The sequence below is a fragment of the Rattus norvegicus genome, chromosome X (genome assembly GCF_036323735.1).
Source record: "Rattus norvegicus strain BN/NHsdMcwi chromosome X, GRCr8, whole genome shotgun sequence".
In the NCBI taxonomy this organism is placed as follows: Eukaryota; Metazoa; Chordata; class Mammalia; order Rodentia; family Muridae; genus Rattus; species Rattus norvegicus.
Window position 1 is genome coordinate 47,258,914 of NC_086039.1, and position 19,251 is coordinate 47,278,164.

A 19,251-nucleotide genomic window follows, 5' to 3' on the forward strand; every position below is an offset into this window, starting at 1 on the left:
ATTAACTTGAGCGTTTCTTATTTACATTTTGAGTGTTATTCCCTTTCCCGGTTTCCCGGAGGAACTTACAATTTGAAAGAAGAAATAAGAAATAAATAACATTTTCATATGAAACATGACTTTAAATGCAAATATAGGTACAAAGTCAACTGGCACCTAAAGGAAGAAAGCCCGCCATAGACAGATTCCGGTAATCATTCATAATACATAATTTTGACAATCTGTACTGAAAAAAATAAAGAAAATAAGGAAAGAGGTATCCTTGTGATATGCTGGTAGTTTGAAATGATTACTCATTTAAAATTTTATTGTGATAGCTGCATATAAAGCTCCCCAAATTCACTATGCAGTAAAAGTATTAGTTTTACTTAAAAGGAATCATCAATTTCTTGGAAATATTTGAGTTAATTTAATGAAGAGGCTGTCAAATGATTAGAATTTCATACTTTAGAGCTTATTAGAACTTTAAATTCACGTCATCTATAAAATATTATATATTTTTTCAAAATTTATAATAGCCTTTATTAATTCTAGGGCCTGAAAAGTAAACCATTTATAGAATGTGTACGTCAACTATTTAGTTTATCTTTATCTCTATTCTATCTATATCTATCACACACACACACACACGTGTGTGTGTGTATGTGTGTGTGTGTGTGTGTGTGTGTGTGTGTGTATGAATATCTTCAACAAGGCTGAAAAAAATAATCCATTACATGTACAGAAATTGCAAATGAGAGATTCACTAGCATTTAATTAAGAATTCCTGAAATAATTGAGGAAAGGGTTCTATGACATCAAGTAAAAGGCAATGAAGGAAATTCAAAAGCCACAGGAGCACACATATGTCTAGGCTACTGAGAAAAATAAAAACAAAAATGTCTGCTCTGAGGGGTTCTGTGAATAAATAGACTCTATTGGAGGAATGAGATTATGGGATAAGATAGTACTGATTAGGAAGGTCATTCCTAGATCATCCTCAGGAAATTGGTTTTTATGTGTCAAAAGCTAGAATGGTCACAGTAGAGCTTCTTGAGTATTTTTATCTTTAAAAAATACACTTTTGTCTGCTTACTGAGAACAGACTATACATTATTTCAAGCCATAATAAGAGACTATGCTAATATATTACTACTGATAATAGTAATAATAGCTATCACAAGCATGCAGGAACAGTCCATTAATTATTTAACAGGTATTTTACAGATTTATATCAATTTTGATACATTATCATTCTCACTATATTAAATATATAAAAATAGCAGCATGTGGAAGCTTAAGTAACCATCCTATAATTATACAACTGGGCATGATTACTTTTTTCCAAAAGCAAATGAATGGCATCATTTCTCTATTCCTACCTCAATCTTCGTTAGGCCTAGGAGGGCAACAGCTGCACGAATGGTACTGCTTTCCAGAGTACCAGCGATAGCCCTTCGTTCATATTCAAGATTTGACATCTGTTGCTGTGCTGCAAAAGCCAAAGCCTTTTCCTTGGCTTCATTAGTCAGTGGTACTTTAAGTTCTATATCAAGGATTTGATGGGGTTTGCAGGTCAAATAAAGAACTGGATCTTCCTTATATTCTGGGGAAAGTAAAATTATTCATGAATATAATGAACATTTATTGCCTTGGCATTGTTACCAAGCATGATTTGTGAGGTTAGAAACATAACAATGCAGTTTATTATGATGTTCATTAAGCAAATAAAATAAATGGATAGTACAATTCTATTAATTCTAAAAAAGAGATTCAAGAATAAGACATCAAAAATAACAAATGTTGTATTGGTAGTCTGTAAAAGAAGCTTTACTCCAACAGTGCTTTATCAAAAACATCAATATTCTCAAAACTTAGTATACTGTGATCCTGACAAAGTAGTAATAGTAATTCTAATAAGGACAAGATATAAAAGATTCTCACACGCAAAATACAGTAAATCCTGTTATAGAATGAGGTCACCTTCTTCTATAATGATGTATGGAATGTGCCTATCCCTTTCACAAGAGAACAAAACCTAACAGTTATAGGATCATGCCAGTATATCTATAGGGATAAATATGATCTTAAAATTAAACAAACAAACAAACAATTCAAGACAACAATAGTGAAAAAACAAACATTCAAACTACCAAACACTAGATCTTTTTCTTACATAAGAAAATTCTTTTTACCATGAGGAAGAGACTTTTTTTTAAAAAATGTTATCATGAACTAAGAAATATAAGTTCTCCGCCAACCTGGTAAAACAAAACATTCAATCTTGTATCTGCTGGCAAGCCCCTTGATTTTTCAAAGTCAGTGCCTATTTATTTTTCTCAGCTTCTTTTCTTTCAAATCCAAACATATGGTTAAAAGTTCATATTCAGTTTCAGGTTTTATTTCCACAATTATTGGAATGCCTTACCATATACATTAGGGATAAGGTAGTGGAAATGGAAATAAACATTAAAATGATGCTTTTAAAGGCTAGGCAAAAAAGAAAACTTGGTTTATTAACAACCAAACTCTTTCAAGGCTAATGCTAGAAATCAACAATTTGACATAAAGATGTAAGTCTAGATTATGAAAAATAAATGAAGTTTTAAAAATGTAGTGATTTTCCAACCGAAATGGATAGGTTACTGAATAATATTTGGTATAGTAAATTCCAATATTATCTGAAGTCTAAAAACAGATTTTTAAAGAAGCCAATAATTATGTTTTTAATTGTCAAAATGGTGCTGTTTTATGGGTAAAAACATAATAAAGTTGGAAGAAGGCTTCTTAAAATACAACTGCATATTGGAGAAAAGTGGTATAAGAATGTCTGCATGACCATACAAGTAATAATCCAATCTGTCAATATAACAAATGGAACAAAACATGTATAATATACCTTCTAGAGAAATGCTGTAGTCAATTGGACTTGGAGGCTTCATTGGAAGGAAATTGGAAGGCAAGGGTATCAAACCTTTTCCTTCTATAATATATATCAAATCTCCGATCTAAAATATAAGCACATAATAATACTGAATTTTAAGTACTCATAAGAATATAAACCACATGTTACAGTGTTTCTAAGGAACTTTCTTGCACACCTTTCTGAGCAAAATGTACAAATCATAAATCCAAAACTAAGCATAAATATAGATTTACACTAGCCTGTTGTAAAGATATGAAGGTTGACTAAGGGGATCCTCGAAATTCATTAAAAATATTCTTAAGAGGTGTTCTTACAATGACCATGCTAACAAGAAAGAATCTGTAACAACACAGCAACAATTACTTTATTTCTTCTACTTCTTCCTCTTAATTTTCTTCTTCTTATCATTATTGTTACTATTTATTAATATTCTATAACAATTCAAGAGCATGTGAATCTATGAGTCTATTTTAACGTAAATTTTTAAAAATGAATACCTAAAATATTTTGGGATACATTATTAGATAAGAAGTACAAACTGCTAAATAGATGAAGCAAAAATAAAAGTGGAAAACTTGTAAGAGCATCAACATGATATACTGAGAAATTAATAGTGGTGAGCATGCTTGTATTTGTTTTTGCTCAGCAGCTATTAAACCTCAGGGAGACCAGGTCTCTGTGTTCCTTTTTCATTTTCTGTACAACTGATGTCTTTAGAAGCCAACATCATACATAAAACTAGTTGAAGAAAAAAAAGTGTCTTCTAATGACATATCAGAAAATGACAGTGGAGAAATAGTATTAGATCCTAATTCAAACAAAGAATTTCGGGGAGTCAGATTCTTCTGGTTCTTTAGGACCATAAGAGTGTCCTGCATCCACAAGCAAGCCTTCAGTGGCCCCAAAACAAACCAACATGCAACTCTGCCAGACCAATTCGATCTAAGTTGGATCCACATGCCTTCCCAGTTGTTCTGCTTGGGACAGTCTGCAGATGTGAGTTGCACTGGGCCCTGAGCCCCTCTGTCTAGCTTTGGGCTAGTTCCTCAGTCTGGAGGAAACTTGAAGGACTCCAAGATTGTCCTGTCTCCTTCTAGAAACCTTCAAGAGCCCCAAGACTAACCAGCCTGGCACCCTGCTTCACTATTCATATACCAGTTGGATCTGCAGTTCAACTGGGATACAGCCTGCAGAGTAGAGTCTGACTGAGGCACAGGAGCACAGCAGGCTACCCTGACCTCAATTGTATGTTCCAGGGTGCAGCCCACCTTCCTGACATGTTCTCCTGTCATCAAGATCGTCAAGTCAACATCAGGGAAAATCAGATGCATAAAGGACACTTTAAAAACACAATCAACAAAACCCAGGGCAATGTGATACCACGAGAGCCCAGGAATGGTGCTATAACAAACTATGCATATCCTAATGAAACTGAAGCAGAAGAAGAAGATTTTAATCTAATCTTATTATTTAAAATTTTAACTAAAATACACAAAATGAAATGAATATGCACTCCTGAAAACACTGTTGGTAGAAATGTCTTTATAAGTTCAAAACATCCAAATAAATGATAAATTACTTTAGTATTTATCAGTTTTGAGTTAATAGGAAAGGGGTTATCATATATTTAACAGGAACTGTAGCAAACTATTTGTGCTTGCTTGCATGTAATATCCACCTAAGAATATATTATATTTTTCAATATAATTAACATTATATTTGAATTAATAAATTCATAGAAAGCATAACTAAACAAATCCTTAAATTGTGGCATTGTTTCTAATAGGTAGCAATATATTACTAAGATTGTTTTATCACTGTATTTTCTCTGGCAAGGAAAAAATAATGGAAGGTGTGTTGTAATAAGTAGAGATGACAAAATAAGCTTGATTATATTTTAAGTAGTTTAGATTCAAACTATTTAATGAGATAATAGAAAATACTCTTGTACTCTACTTCAAAGAAGAACATTAAATTTCAAATTCTACTCTTGAAAGCTAACTTTCTATGTTTATAGTTTAAAGTTTTAAAAAATATTTTGAACATTGGTCCAATTAATAGAAGATGATAATTATAGCTATTTTCACATTTTTTATATAAAAAGAGATGTAGTTGAATCCTAAAATGCTTTCTTTCCAGTGCTAAGAATGAAGCCCATGGCCTAATGCATGCTGTGTAAGCTCTCTATTACTGAGCTTTAATTCTATGAATGGAATAAGATAAAGCCAAGATAATCTGATAAAGCATTTTTTCCTCAGTGGCAATTTTATATGTAAAATTAAAGTATATTTTCACTATGTTAATCCTACCTATTCATGAACATGTGAGGTCTTTCCTTCTTCTGATATATTCTTCAATTTCTTTCTTCAGAAGCTTGAAGTTCTTATCATACAAATCTTTTACTTGCTTGGTTGGAGTTATACCAAGTTATTTTATACTATTCATGGCTATTATGAAGGGTTTTGTTTTCCTAATTTCTTTCTCTGCCCATTTATCATCTGTATAAAGGAAGGCTACTGATTTGTTTGAGTTAATTTTATATCCATCCCTGGTGCTGAGTTTGTTTATCAGCGGTAAGTATTCTCTGGTAGAATTTTGGGGTTCTCTTATACATACTAACATATCATCTGCAAATAATATGTTGATGTCTTCCTTTCCAATTTATATCCCCTTGAACTCCTTTTTTTGTCTAATGCCTCTATCTAGAACTTTCATCACTATACTGAATAGATAGGGAAAGAGTGGGAAGCCTTGTCTTGTCCTAATTTTAGTGGGATGTTTCAAGTTTTTCTCCCTTTAATTTGATGTTGGCTGCTGGCTTGCTTTACATTGCTTTTATTATGTTTAGTTATGTACCTTGAATCCAGGACTCCTCCAAGAGTTTTAGCAAGGAGGGGTTTTGGAATTTGTCAAAGGGTTTTTCAGTATTTAATGAGGTGATCATGTGATTTCTTTTCCATTTTTTTAATAGTGGATTATGTTGATGGACTTTTGTATATTGAGCCATTTCTGCATCACTGGAATGAAGCCTACTTAGCAGAGAATAAAGTAATGGTCAACCAAAAGTGGCGTAAATTGAAACCTACCCCATGGGCAAACAACAAACCCTGGCATTATTAATGATATTCAGTTATGCTTACAGACAAGAACCTAGCATAACTGTCCTCTAAGAAGCTCTATCCAGCAGCTCACTGAAAAAGACACAGATACCCACAGCTAAACATTGGACAGAGGTAGGCGACTCTTGTGGAAGCGTTGGGGAAAGGATTGAAGGCCCAGAAAGGGACAGGAACCCCACATGAGGACCAACAGAGGCAACTAGACTAAAATACTTGAGGTTCTCAGAGACTGAGCCACCAATCAAAGAACACACATGAACTTGAAAGAGGGTCAGGGCACATATGCAGTACACATACAGCTTAGTCTCCTTCTGCTCCCCCTCTCCCAACAACTGGAGAGGAGGCTCTCCTGAAAGCTGCAGCCTGACTGTGGTATCTACTCTCCAACAAGACTACTTTCTCTGGCTCAGTCTGATAGAGAATGTGCCTACCCTGACATAGACTTGATATTCCAGGGTGGAAGAATATGCCAGGGGGATCTAGTTTCTCAGAGGAGAAGGAGATGGGATAGGGGGAGTGTTTCTGTCAAGTGTGGACAAGAGGAGGGGAAGCATTTGATGTAAATAACTTATACCTCATAATTAATAGAATATAGTATTTTACACATGCAATAAATTCTACAGATACTAGGTAAATATTTTCTCCCAATTTATTTGAATAGTTAAATTTAGTTAACACACACACACACACACAAACACACACACACACACACACACACAAACACACACAAATGTGTGTCTTACATATTCTGAGGATTGTCAATCCCCTCCCCTCCGAGATTATTATGTTATAGTCAGTCTCTCTCTCTGAGTAATTCTACCCTATCTTGTCCTCTTTTCTTGCTCCCCTAAATTGTTCTCTCCTTCGTTGATTTTAAGAAACAAGCTGCATGAATGCCAAAAGTAAAAAGAAATTAAGGTTCTATAAACAACTTGTGAAGTTGGAAGCACATCCTTCCTCAAATAAATCTGTGAAAAGATGCAAGTCTGAGTCAGTTCCTTCAGTGAATATTTGTGAATATTTAATAGACCATAAGTATAGGATTTAGCATGACAGGCCAGATATATGAAGAAACTGAGACAAAGCCAGTCATGGTAGTTCTACTTCCTTGGAACTTCCGTAAGCAGTCCCCATAAAATTTATTTACAAGTAGTGGGACTCTTACTATTATTCAGAAAAAGCTTATTTCCTTGGGATTTGAGGAGTAGAACATGAATATTTCCAGAGTTCCAGTTATTTCAATATTGCCTTAATGTTTACTTCATAAAAGAAGCAACCCATATGGAAGAAGCATGGTGTACAATTCTGTAATTACCTCTTTGTTGCTTAGGATGATGGCGCAATAGCGAATGTGCATGTCAAAGGGAAGATAGTAAACTTCCAGGCTTGAAGATGCTTTTGGTCCCAGGGAAAGTGTTTGTATTGAACAGAAGAATTCTCTGATGAAGTTAGACTTAATGGCTATAAAAATGTTATAGAGAGAGAGTTAATAAATTATTCAAACTATTATTTCATAAATAATTAACATTTTACGATGTATAAAATGTTGAAAACATTGAAACACAATGCAAAGGGTTTAATAAGAAACTACTGGTGATCTGATCTCAAGTTTGGTATAACAAAATATATACTTATACTCATCTATTAATTATTCCTTATAAATGAATTCACATAATAAAACATATTGGACAATTTGAGTTGAAAATGTCTATTATAACAACAAAAATGTATTCAGATTTTTTTCAGTAGTTTTAAAACATGTTGACAGAATCCTGGAAAGCTACTAGAATGCAGTGATATGCTAGATGAAGTAATGTTAGTACTCTGTGATAGACTTCAGCAGAACTGAAGTGCCATGGATTCTGATACAACGTAATCTAATATCTGCTTAATCCTTTCTCTTCAATCTTTTAAAACGCAGTTATTATTTTTGAGAAGCATCAGATATACAGAGATCTGACTCATGAAATTATAAGGCAATAGCAGCATAGAAGACACTATGGGTAGTGTAGCATTAAACAAAAGATACATGAATAAAATAGCTTAGAAACATTCTATGTTTCAGCTTCTATTTGAAGGTAAGTGTTACATCTCATTATTTCTGTGATTGTAACATTTAGTTTTGTAGCTATGGTTAACTAGAACATTTCTACACTTGGTTTCCTGCCCATCATTCTACCCATCTTTTACAATATTTTTTGAAACATATTTGAAATTTTAATAGAGAATGGTTAAATACAATTTTCAAACATTAAGCTTTTCAGATATATAAGAATCATCTTCTGAAAGAAAAATTGGAGTTATTTGAAGCCTCCTTTATATAACTTTGCCTATTTTTTGAGACTTATATTAACTAAATAATACTAAGTGAAAAAATGTATTTTTATAATTTTAACATTAATAAGACCTGGAATTTAAGTAGGTTTAAAGAGTTCAATGAAATTCAAAAGCAACATGAAGACCATATATTTAAACATGTGCCCTATATGCTAATGGAAACAGACCAAGAAATAAAAGAAAAGGTCACAGAAGAATCGTCAAAAGTATACATAACAAAAAAAAGAAAGAAAGAAAAAAGAAAAAAGGCAGATACAAGTCATTCTGCATCTGGTCAGAAATCTCTAGGAGTCTCCATTCTATTATCATAAACACCCTAAATGAATATCTCAGTTGAGCTTTTTGTCACATGAACATCAGATTCAAGAATAAACAAAAACAAACAAACAAACAAAACCCGAAGCTTTTCAATGAAGTACTCACATGTTCTTAAGCCATTTTCAGCATTGGAAGAACTGCGATCAGTAGCATAGTCATTACTCCTAATGCGACTGTCAGAAGAGGGAGAGAATATCTATTTTATAAAAGATTTTGTTATTTAATAATTGTCACCATCTATAATTTTAAACAAACTCAAAAATGAGAAAAGCACAAGTTAGAATTTTTTCCACTATTTTTTTGAAACGGCTGTATATCACTTGCTAGCCTGTGATCACTATATGAATCAAGATTACTTGGAACTCACAGAGATCTGTCTCTATCTGACTCCTCAGTGCTGGAATAAAAAATTGGCAAAGATATACAAATTAGAAAGGAAGAAGTCAAAATATCACTATTTGTAGATGATATGATAGTATACTTACGTGACCCCCAAAATTCCACCAGAGAATTCCTACAGCTGATAAACAAATTCAGCAAAGTGGCTAGATATAAAACTAACTCAAACAAATCAGTAACCTGCCTATACTCAAAGGAAAGACAAGCTGAAAAAGAAATTAGGGAAACGACACCCTTCACAGTAGCCACAAATAATATAAAGTATCTTGGTGTGACTCTAACCAAGCAAGTGAAAGATCTGTATGACAAGAACTTCAAATCTCTGAAGAAAGAAATTGAAGAAGATCTCAGAAAATGGAAAGATTGCCCATGCTCATGGATTGGCAGGATTAATATAGTAAAAATGGCCATCTGGCTGAAAGCAATCTATAGATTCAATGCAATCCCCATCAAAATTCCAACTCAGTTCTTCATAGGAGAAAGAGAAATTTACAAATTCATTTGTAAAAGCAAAAAATCCTGGATAGCAAAAACTATGCTCAACAATAAGAACTTCTGGGGAGAATCACCTTCCCTGACCTCAAGCTGCATTACAGAGCACTCCTCATAAAAAGTGTATGGTACTGGAAAAGAGACAGGCAGAAGTTCTTTCAATGGAATAGAAAGGAAGACCCAGAAATGAACCCACACATCTATAGTCACTTGATCTTTGACAAAGGAGCTAAAACCATCCAGTGGAAAAGGTACAGCATTTTCAATAAAATGGTGTTGATTATACTGGAGCTCAGCATGTAGAAGAATGCATTGGGGAAAATTTCCTGAACAAAACACCAAAGTTTTATGCTCTAAGATCAAGAATCAACAAATGGGACTTCATAAAACTGCAAAGATTCTGCAAGGCAAAGGACACTGTCAATAGCACAAAACGGCAACCAACAGATTGGGAAAGGTCTTTACCAATCCTACATCTGATAGAGGGCTAATATCTAATATATACAAAGAACTCAAGAAGTTAGACTCCAGAGACTCAAATAACCCTAATAAAAATGAGGTACAGAGCAAAACAAAGAACTCTCATTTGAGGAATACCAAATGGCTGAGAAGCATCTAAAGAAATGTTCAACATCCTTAGTCACCAGGAAAATGCAAAGCGAAACAACCCTAATATACCACCTCATACCAGTCAAAAAGGTTAAGATCAAAAACTCAGGTGACAGTAGATGTTGGAAAGGATGTGGAGAAATAGGACAATGCCAACCTCTGCTACATATGTGGCAAGTGTCGTGGGTCCCTCCACGTATACTCATTGATTAGTGGTTTTGTCCCTCGGAGTTCTGGTGGGGTCTGGTTGGTTCATATTTTTGTTGTTCTTATGGTGTATATAAACCTGAAATTTATATACGTTTTTGTTTGGGTAATCTATCAAAAGCAGATAATAAAAATGGCCATGGAGAAACATGAAAGTTGTCTCTTTCCCAAGGGCTATTTTTAAATTCAGATAAATTAGGATCTGTATATTGCTCATGAAAATGACAGGAAACATTGTGAATTTTAGAACCTCTATCATATTCTGATGAAAAAAGTATTACCCTGATTATTACAAAAATCTGGAAGTTATTTAGTTAACAATGTATAGGGAGTAAGATTCTATTATACTTAGAATAGAAATTCAGTGAAAAATACCACTCTTTTATAGTGCAGAGCCAAAAAATGTTATCTTGCCTGTCTTTTTGTTACTACTGACACCCTATCCTGTTTAAATTTTTGTAGAGATTTAAAGATGCTAGAGCTGTTTCATGAGGACATGTTGAAACCTTTCTAGTCTTAGGGTAGATAGCATCAAAAGACGATAAAGTGTTTATGAATTCTAGATCAAACAATATTTGATGCTAATTCATTAGTGAATGAGTTAGGGAATGGAAATTATTTTTGAAATATAGAGGAAAGGCATCCTATAATTTTTGGTACTGGCATAGACATTTTCTCAATCTGGAATGATCAAAATGTCATTTACTTGGTTATGTTCCGAGTTTGAAAATGAAGCTTTAAATCTTATACCCTATTTTGAGTGTTTGGAACAAGGGTTACCAAGATCATAATCAGTTTTTAAGATATTCCCTAAAGCAGATGTTCAAGATTTTATTTAAGCCAAACAGCCAACAATTTAGTTCATAAGTAGTTTTCAAATGAATCATGAGATGGTACATGAGCGACTCAGGTTTTGGGTACGTTTTATTCTCCATATATTTTTGCTTCTTTTTTTTTAAAGGTGTGTGCGTGTGCGTGTGTGTGTCTGTCTGTGTGTGTGTGTGTGTGTGTGTGTGTGTGTGTGTGTGTGTATCCATGGCCATATGAAAATTTAATGAGGACACAGCAGAAAGGCAATCATCTATAAACCTTGAAGTAAATGGTTACGAGATATCAAAACTCCTAGTGCCTTAATCATGGATTTTGCAGTTCCCAGAAAAGTAAGATATATATGTTAGTTGTTCATATGACATCTACCCAGGATCTTCTGGCTTTCATAGTCTGTGGTGAGAAGTCTGGTGGAGTTATGATAGGTCTGCCTTTATATGTTACTTGTATCCCTTACTGCTTCTAATACTCTCTCTTTGTTTTGTGCATTTAGTGTTTTGACTATTATGTAATGGGAGGATTTTTTTTTTCTGGTCCAATCTATTTGGAGTTCTGTAGGCCCCTTGTATGTTTATGGGCATCTCTTTCTTTAGGTTAGGGAAGATTTCTTGTATGATTTTGTTGAAGATAATTACTGGCCCTTTAAATTGGGAGTCTTTACTTTCTTCTACACATACTATCCTTAGGTTTCATCTTCTTATTGAAGATCTTCTCATCCTGGATTTCCTGGATGTTTTGGATTAGGAGCTTTTTGTGTCTTACATTATCTTTGACGGCTATGTTCATGAAATGTTCAACATCCTTAGTCATCAGCAAAATGCAAATCAAAACAACCCTGAGATTTCACCTCACCATAGTCAGAATGACTAAGATAAAAACTCAGGTGACAACATGTGCTCCCGAGGATGTGGAAAAGAGGAACACTCCTCCATTGTTCGCGGGATTGCAAACTGGTACAAACACTCTAGAAATCAGTCTGGAATTTCCTCAGAAAATTGTACATTGAACTACCTGAGGACCCAACTATACCACTCCTGGGCATATACCCAAAAGATGCTCCAACATACAACAAAAATACATGCTCCACTATGTTCATAGCAGCCTTATTTATAAGAGCCAGAAACTAGAAAGAACCTAGATGCTCTTCAACAGAGGAATGGATACAAAAAATTTGGTACATCTATACAATGGTGTACTACTCAGCTATCAAAAACATGAAATTCATAGGCAAATGGGTGGAACTAGAAAATATCATCCTGAGTGAGATAACACAATCACAAAAAATACACATGATATGCACTCACTGATAAGTGGATATGAGCTCAAAAGCTCGAATTACCCAAGATACAATCCACAGACCACATGAAACTGAAGAAAAAGGAGGACCAAAGTGCAGATGTTTCACTCCTTCTCAAAAGGGGGAACAAAAATATTCTCAGGAGGGGTTATGGAGGCAAAGTTTACAGCAGAGACCAAAGGAACAGCCATTCAGAGCCTGCCCTACATGGGTACATGTTGTTGTAAAAATATAATAAATTAACAAAATATGGTTGTCTTTTACCCTTCTAGGTCCAGCACCACAGTGCCCCAAGATATCTTGGTGGAAACACATCCCAACTACTCAGCGGCCCAGTGACTCAGCCGCTGCACACTTTCCTATATTCAAACTGTCACATAAAAGGACACACAACACAATAATGTTTGACCCAATTAGCAAGATATAATTGCCCCCCTAAACATACAAAGCCCAATACATATCCATCTTTAACAACATTAATAACCTGTAAATACACGGAGCAGAATCTTAATGTCACCTGCCATGGCTTCTTGCCCTCTCCTGTCTCTTCTCCTTTTTTCCTTTTCAGGCTCCTCCTCTTCCTTCAAACTCTTCCCCTGCCCATCCTTCCTTCTCATCCAATGACAGGCCTCCTTCTATCCTGTTACTGCCCTTACCTGTATTTTACAATTTAAATGGGGAGAAGGTTCTGGTAAAATCCCCTGAGTCCTGAGTATGTGACTAGGCAGCTGTCCATGGGGTCGTGGAAAAAGCATCAAAATACAGATAACTCCAGGGCAACCCACAACAGGTACACAGCCCTTTTATATACAGCCACCAAAAACTACAAAAGATTGATGAAGCTAAGAAGTGCTTGCTGACAGGAGCCTGATTGATATAGCTGTCTCCTGAGAGGCACAGCCAAAGCATGTCAAATACAGAGGCAAATGGTAGCAGCAAACCTTTGAACTGAGAATGGGATCCCTGTTGGAGGAATTAAAGAAAGAATTCAAAGAGCTGAAGGGGCTTGCAACCCCATAAGAACAACAACAACAAAAATGTTATTTGTATAATCCATCCAATCTATGGTATATTTGGTATAAGTACCATAATGCACTAAAACATTCATCCAACTCTAAATGTTCCTAAATATTTAGTGTAACAGATATTTATAATCATGTTTTCCTAGAACTTAGCTTTTTTTTTAATAAAAGCAATAATTAGGGTCTAAAAATATTTCTAACAAAGTCTTCTTTTATGTGGCTAATCTGAGCCCAACTATTTTATGATATAGTGATAACTGATGAGGGTTATAATGAAACTTCCAGTCTCCAATAGAATGTACTCTATGAGGAATAATTATAAAGCAGAATGTTAAACACTTAGAATCCTTTTACGCCTTAATACATATGTATGTTTGCTGCTCATACAGTCCATGGGTAAAACAAATTCCTTTCCTAGATATAACTATTACTCCTCTAATTCTTCTTCTTTTAAATTTTATGCAGTCTTTATGGGAACACGGGCCAGAAATATTTGCCATCATTTCAATTATTATTTATTTCAGACACCAACTTCTATGTAATAAGAAAAACATCCAGTGTATGCCAGAAGTTTTCCAATAAACTATTTCTGTATAAACAAGCAGATCACATGGTATGTTTTAAAATAAGATACAAGAATGAGGGTATTTTATTCTGTAAAAATGTTTCACTGATACAGATTTTTTGTGGTCTTCTCTACTTGATGGTTGTCTCCTTTAAAGTCATAAATCTAATCGACTTATTCATTTCTTAATTACTGACAGCACTTCTTGAAGTGCAACTTCAGTATAAAAAAATCTGTTGAACGTGTAAATAACTCAGTATCTCTTCAAGAAAATAGCAAATCATATCACTTCAAGAAATACCTGAAAATGTGCTCATTTCTTAGCAGAGCCATTACATCAATAAATTTCAAATTTTACCTAAAGTGTCACATTTCTATACTAATCCCTATTGGATAATTCTTTTGGATTTAATTAACAGTCAGAACTTCTTAGGGCTAGAGAGATGGCTCAGATTTATTGTTGATACTCAAAAAGACAAGAGTTCATTTCCCAGCTTTCAGTTGCTTATACTTTTGGCTCCAGGCTAATCCAATGCCTTGCTTTTGCCACTCTGGGAACCTGAAAAGTTGTAAACACACACACACACACACACACACACACACACACACACACACACAAACACACACGTTCAGACACACTCATGCACACATGCACACACTAAAAATTACTTTAAAAATTAAAGGAACATAGTTTTTATCTTTATTAACTTGAGTATTTCTTATTTACATTTCGGTTGTTATTCCCCTTCCCAGTATCCAGGCCAACATCCCCCTAACCCCTCCACCTCCCCTTCTATATGGGCTTCCCCTCTCCATCCTCCCCCCATTACCACCCTCCTCTCAACAATCAGTTCACTGAGGGTTCAGTCTTGGCAGGACCAAGGGCTTCCCCTTCCACTGGTGACCTTACCAGGCTATTCATTGCTACCTATGAGGTTGTAGCCCAGGGTTAGTCCATGTATAGTCTTTGGGTAGTGGCTTAGTCCCTGGAAGCTCTGGTTGCTTGGCATTGTTGTTCATAAGGGGTCTTGAGACCCTTCTTTCTCTTTCAGTCCGTTCTCTGATTCCTTCAACGGGGGTCCCGTTCTCAGTTCAGTGGTTTGCTACTGGCATTCACCTATGTATTTGCTGTACTCTGGGTGTGTCTCTCAGGAGAGATCTACATCTCATTCCTGTCAGCCTGTACTTCTTTGCTTCATCCATCTTATCTAGTTTGGTGGCAGTATATGTATGGGCCACATGTGGGGCAGGCTCTGAATGGGAATTCCTTCAGTTTCGGTTCTAAACTTTGCTGCGCTATTCCCTCCCAAGGGTATTCTTGTTCCCCTTTTAAAGAAGGAGTGAAGCATTTGCATTTTGGTCATCCTTCTTGAGTTTCCTGTGTTATGTGCATCTAGGGTAATTAAAGCATTTGTGCTAATAGACACTTACCAATGAGTGCATACCATGTGTGTTTTTCTGTGTTTAGGTTACCTCATTCAGGATGATATTTTCCAGTTCCATCCATTTGCCAATGAATTTCATAAAGTCATTGTTTTTGGTAGCTGAGTAATATTCCATTGTAGATGTACAACATTTTCTATATTCATTCCTCTGTTGAAGGGCATCTGGGTTCTTTCCATCTTCTGGCTACTATAAATAAGACTGCTATGAACATAGGGGAGCACGTGTCTTTGTTATATGTTGGGGCATCTTTTGGGTATATGCCCAAGAGAGGTATAGCTGGGTCTGCAGGTAGTTCAATGTCCAATTTTCTGAGGAACCTCCAGAATAAGCCCTTTATCAGATGTAGGATTGGTAAAGATCTTTCCCAATCTGTTAGTTGCCCTTTTGTCCTAACAACAGTGTCCTTTGCCTTACAGAAGCTTTGCAGTTTTATGAGATCCCATTTGTCGATTCTTGATCTTAGAGCATAAGCCATTGGTGTTTTGTTCAGGAAATTTTCTCCAGTGCTCATGTGTTCGAGATTCTTCCCCACTTTTTCTTCTATTAGTTTGAGTGTATCTGGTTTGATGTGGACATCCTTGATCCACTTGGACTTAAGATTTGTACAGAGCGATAAGCATGGATCGATCTGCATTCTTCAACATGTTGAACTTCAGGTGATCCAGCACCATTTGTTGAAAATGCTATCTTTTTTCCATTGGATGGTTTTGGCTCCTTTGTCAAAAATCAAGTGACCATAGGTGTGTGGGTTCATTTCTGGGTCTTTAATTCTATTCCACTGGTCTATCTGTCTGGCTCTGTACCAATACCATGCAGTTTTTATCACTATTGCTCTGTAATACTGCTTGAGTTCAAGGAGAGTGATTCCCCCAGAAGTCCTTTTATTGTTGAGGATAGTTTTAGGTATCCTGGGTTTTTTGTTATTCCAGATGAATTTGCAGATTGTTCTGTCTAACTCTCTGAAGAACTGGATTGGTATTTTGATGGGGATTGCATTGAATCTGTAGATTGCTTTTGGTAAAATGGCCATTTTTACTATATTATTCCTGCCATTCCATGAGCATGGGAGATTTAAAGGAACATCTTAATAGCTTTTGTGGATCAAATACTTATAAGTAATATAGTTTTATGATCTATGTATTTGCAAAATTATTTTTAAAAAATTTTGTTTGTAAAAACATGAATAACAAAATTTCAATTTCAAAAATCAACATTGGAAGGGATTGTACATTTGAAGCATCATTAGAATACTTAGGTAGTACCAGGCCAGCCAAAGCTGAACAAAAGACTTATATTTTCATAATGTTTTCTGGGTTGATTTTTAAAGATGTACTTCATGTATGTGAGTATAGTGTTGCTCTCTTCAGACACACCAGAAGATGGCATCTGATCCCATGGTGGTTGTGAGACACCATGTAGATGCTGGAAATTGAACTCAGGACTTCTCTTAGACCAGTCAATGCTTTTAACCACTAGGCTAGATCTATTTTTAAGAAACAAAAATATAGATCTATGTTCAAATTGCAAAAGAGTTTCTTTTTCAGTTTGTATAGGTGCGTTTTCCTTATCTACATTCAACACCAGATTATATAATAAACCATGACCTTGCTGCATGGGTGGTTTAGTTTTACATTTCATATGGTTAAACATAAAATCTCAAAATAAATGTTGTCCCACTTGTTCATAAAGACATCACTTAAAAAACACATTTTTGCAAGCAAAACATCAATTAAGAAGCTTCATATTATCACATTGCTTTCATATTGGAGGAGTGCAATACTATAATGTGACTAAAAAAAGGAGGAATTTTTCCTCTAGGCTATGATATTAAGGAGATAACATACTTATTGGTAGACTTTTTTTAAATATTTGCATCTACAAATTGTTTAGAAAAAATAATTTTTAATAAGAAAAGGCTTAGAAAAACATATAAGAACTATTAAATACAGTGCAAACAAATTTGTGAAACCTAGTAATAAATTACATTTAGGGACATTCTAGATACATTTCTTTTGGCTGTGATTCTTGGTCATTACTTTAGGGGTCTGTTTATTTTCAAAATATTCTTTCTGGAAAAATTTGGGTTTAAAAATTATCATACCATTGCTTATTTCATATTGTTGTAATTTTGGAAAGATACATTAAAATATTGTCAATGACTTTGTAGTCAAATGTTCCCTTGAGAAAAAATATATTTATAAATTATTGTACATTGCTCATTTCATTTTTTTTTTAATTTGGGAAGCATATGTCAGAAAAGATTGTCAATGGCTTTACAGTCAATGTCTGTAAGAAATCGCAATTTTTCATCAAATTAGGCAATGAAAAAAGATAAAAGAGGGCTGAACTAAAGAAAAAGAGAGCAATGTAAAACAAAACATGCTTCATTTGTGATAGAAAGTCCTAGATTGTATTTCAAATCATTTAAGTAAACATAATTTCCTCATTTCTTAATCTTTTTGTGATTTGCAGATATTTCTGCTCAGATACTTCTACTTTAAATAGAAATCAGAATTTAAAATGTCACAGCATATAATGTCACTTGAAATGTGAAAATGTTTATAGTCATTTAAGCAAAATTCATGGTGACCAAAGAATCTCTTATTTAAGCAAGAAACTTAAAAAGATAAAAATTTCAAATTATTCCCTTGAATGTTTTAAAGAATATTTTTATGTCACCTTTAAAAAATATGTAAGATGCCCTGCTCCAGGGCAGACCACATTAACCAGAAGAAAAGGTAGACCAACTGCACAAGAAACCCTTATACTCCAGATGTTCAAAGAAGAGTTAATACCAATATTCTCCAAATTAATCCTCAAAATGAAACAGAAAGAACATAACAAAATTAAATTTTTTGGCCATAGTCATATGATGCCATATCCAAACCACGTGAAGATTCAATAAAGAAAGAACTTACAGAACAATTTCTTTTATAAACAAAGATGCAAAAATATTCACCAAAGTACTCTCAAACATAATCTCAGAAGACAAAAAATCATCTACCATGATCAAGTATGCTTTAACACAGTGGTGTAGGGATTGTTCAATATACTAAAATCAGTCAACATAAACAAACTAAATGAAAAGGCCTTTGACAAAGTTCAATACCCTTTCATAATAAAGTGTTGGAGAGATCATAGATAAAATGCACATACTTCAACACAATAAGCAACATATAGCAAACTTATAGCCAATATCAAATTAAATGGAGAGAAACCTAAAGCAATTCCACTAAAATCAAGGATAAGACAAGGCGTCCATTCCTTCCATATCACTTTAATAAGGACTTGGATCTTTAGTTAGAGCAATAAAACAACTAAAGGAGATCAAAGGGATAAATTTGGAAAGGAAGAAGTGAAAATGTCACTGTTGGAAGATATTATGGTATACATAAGTGATCCCAAAAACTCCACCAGAGAACTCCTAAAGCTGATAAACACCAGCAACGTTTCTAGATACAAATTTAACTAAAAAATGCCCTTCTATATGCAAATGATAAATAAGCTGAAAAAGAAATTAAAAAAATACCCTTCACAATATGCACAAATAATACAAAATATCTTGGTGTAACTCTCACCAAGCAAGAAAAAGATCTGCATGACAAGAACTTCAAATCTTTAATGAAAGAAATTGAAGATGATATCAGACTGTGGAAAGATTACTCATGCTCATGGATAAATAGAATTAACAGTAAAAATGGTCATAT

The 19,251-nt window shown here is 34.5% G+C and overlaps 1 protein-coding gene across 2 annotated transcripts in view; it reads right to left on the reverse strand.

Moving 5' to 3' along the window:
* Positions 1-19,251, reverse strand: part of Cfap47 (cilia and flagella associated protein 47) — a 355,085-nt gene that overhangs the window by 109,829 nt on the left and 226,005 nt on the right. For both annotated transcript variants that reach the window (XM_063280369.1, XM_063280368.1), the window contains exons 41-44: positions 8,785-8,852; positions 7,340-7,485; positions 2,879-2,987; positions 1,362-1,585 (exon numbers count right to left, since the gene is read on the reverse strand). In XM_063280369.1, the coding sequence (XP_063136439.1) occupies positions 1,362-1,585; positions 2,879-2,987; positions 7,340-7,485; positions 8,785-8,852 (547 nt within the window). The remainder of the gene's footprint in view (positions 1-1,361; positions 1,586-2,878; positions 2,988-7,339; positions 7,486-8,784; positions 8,853-19,251) is intronic.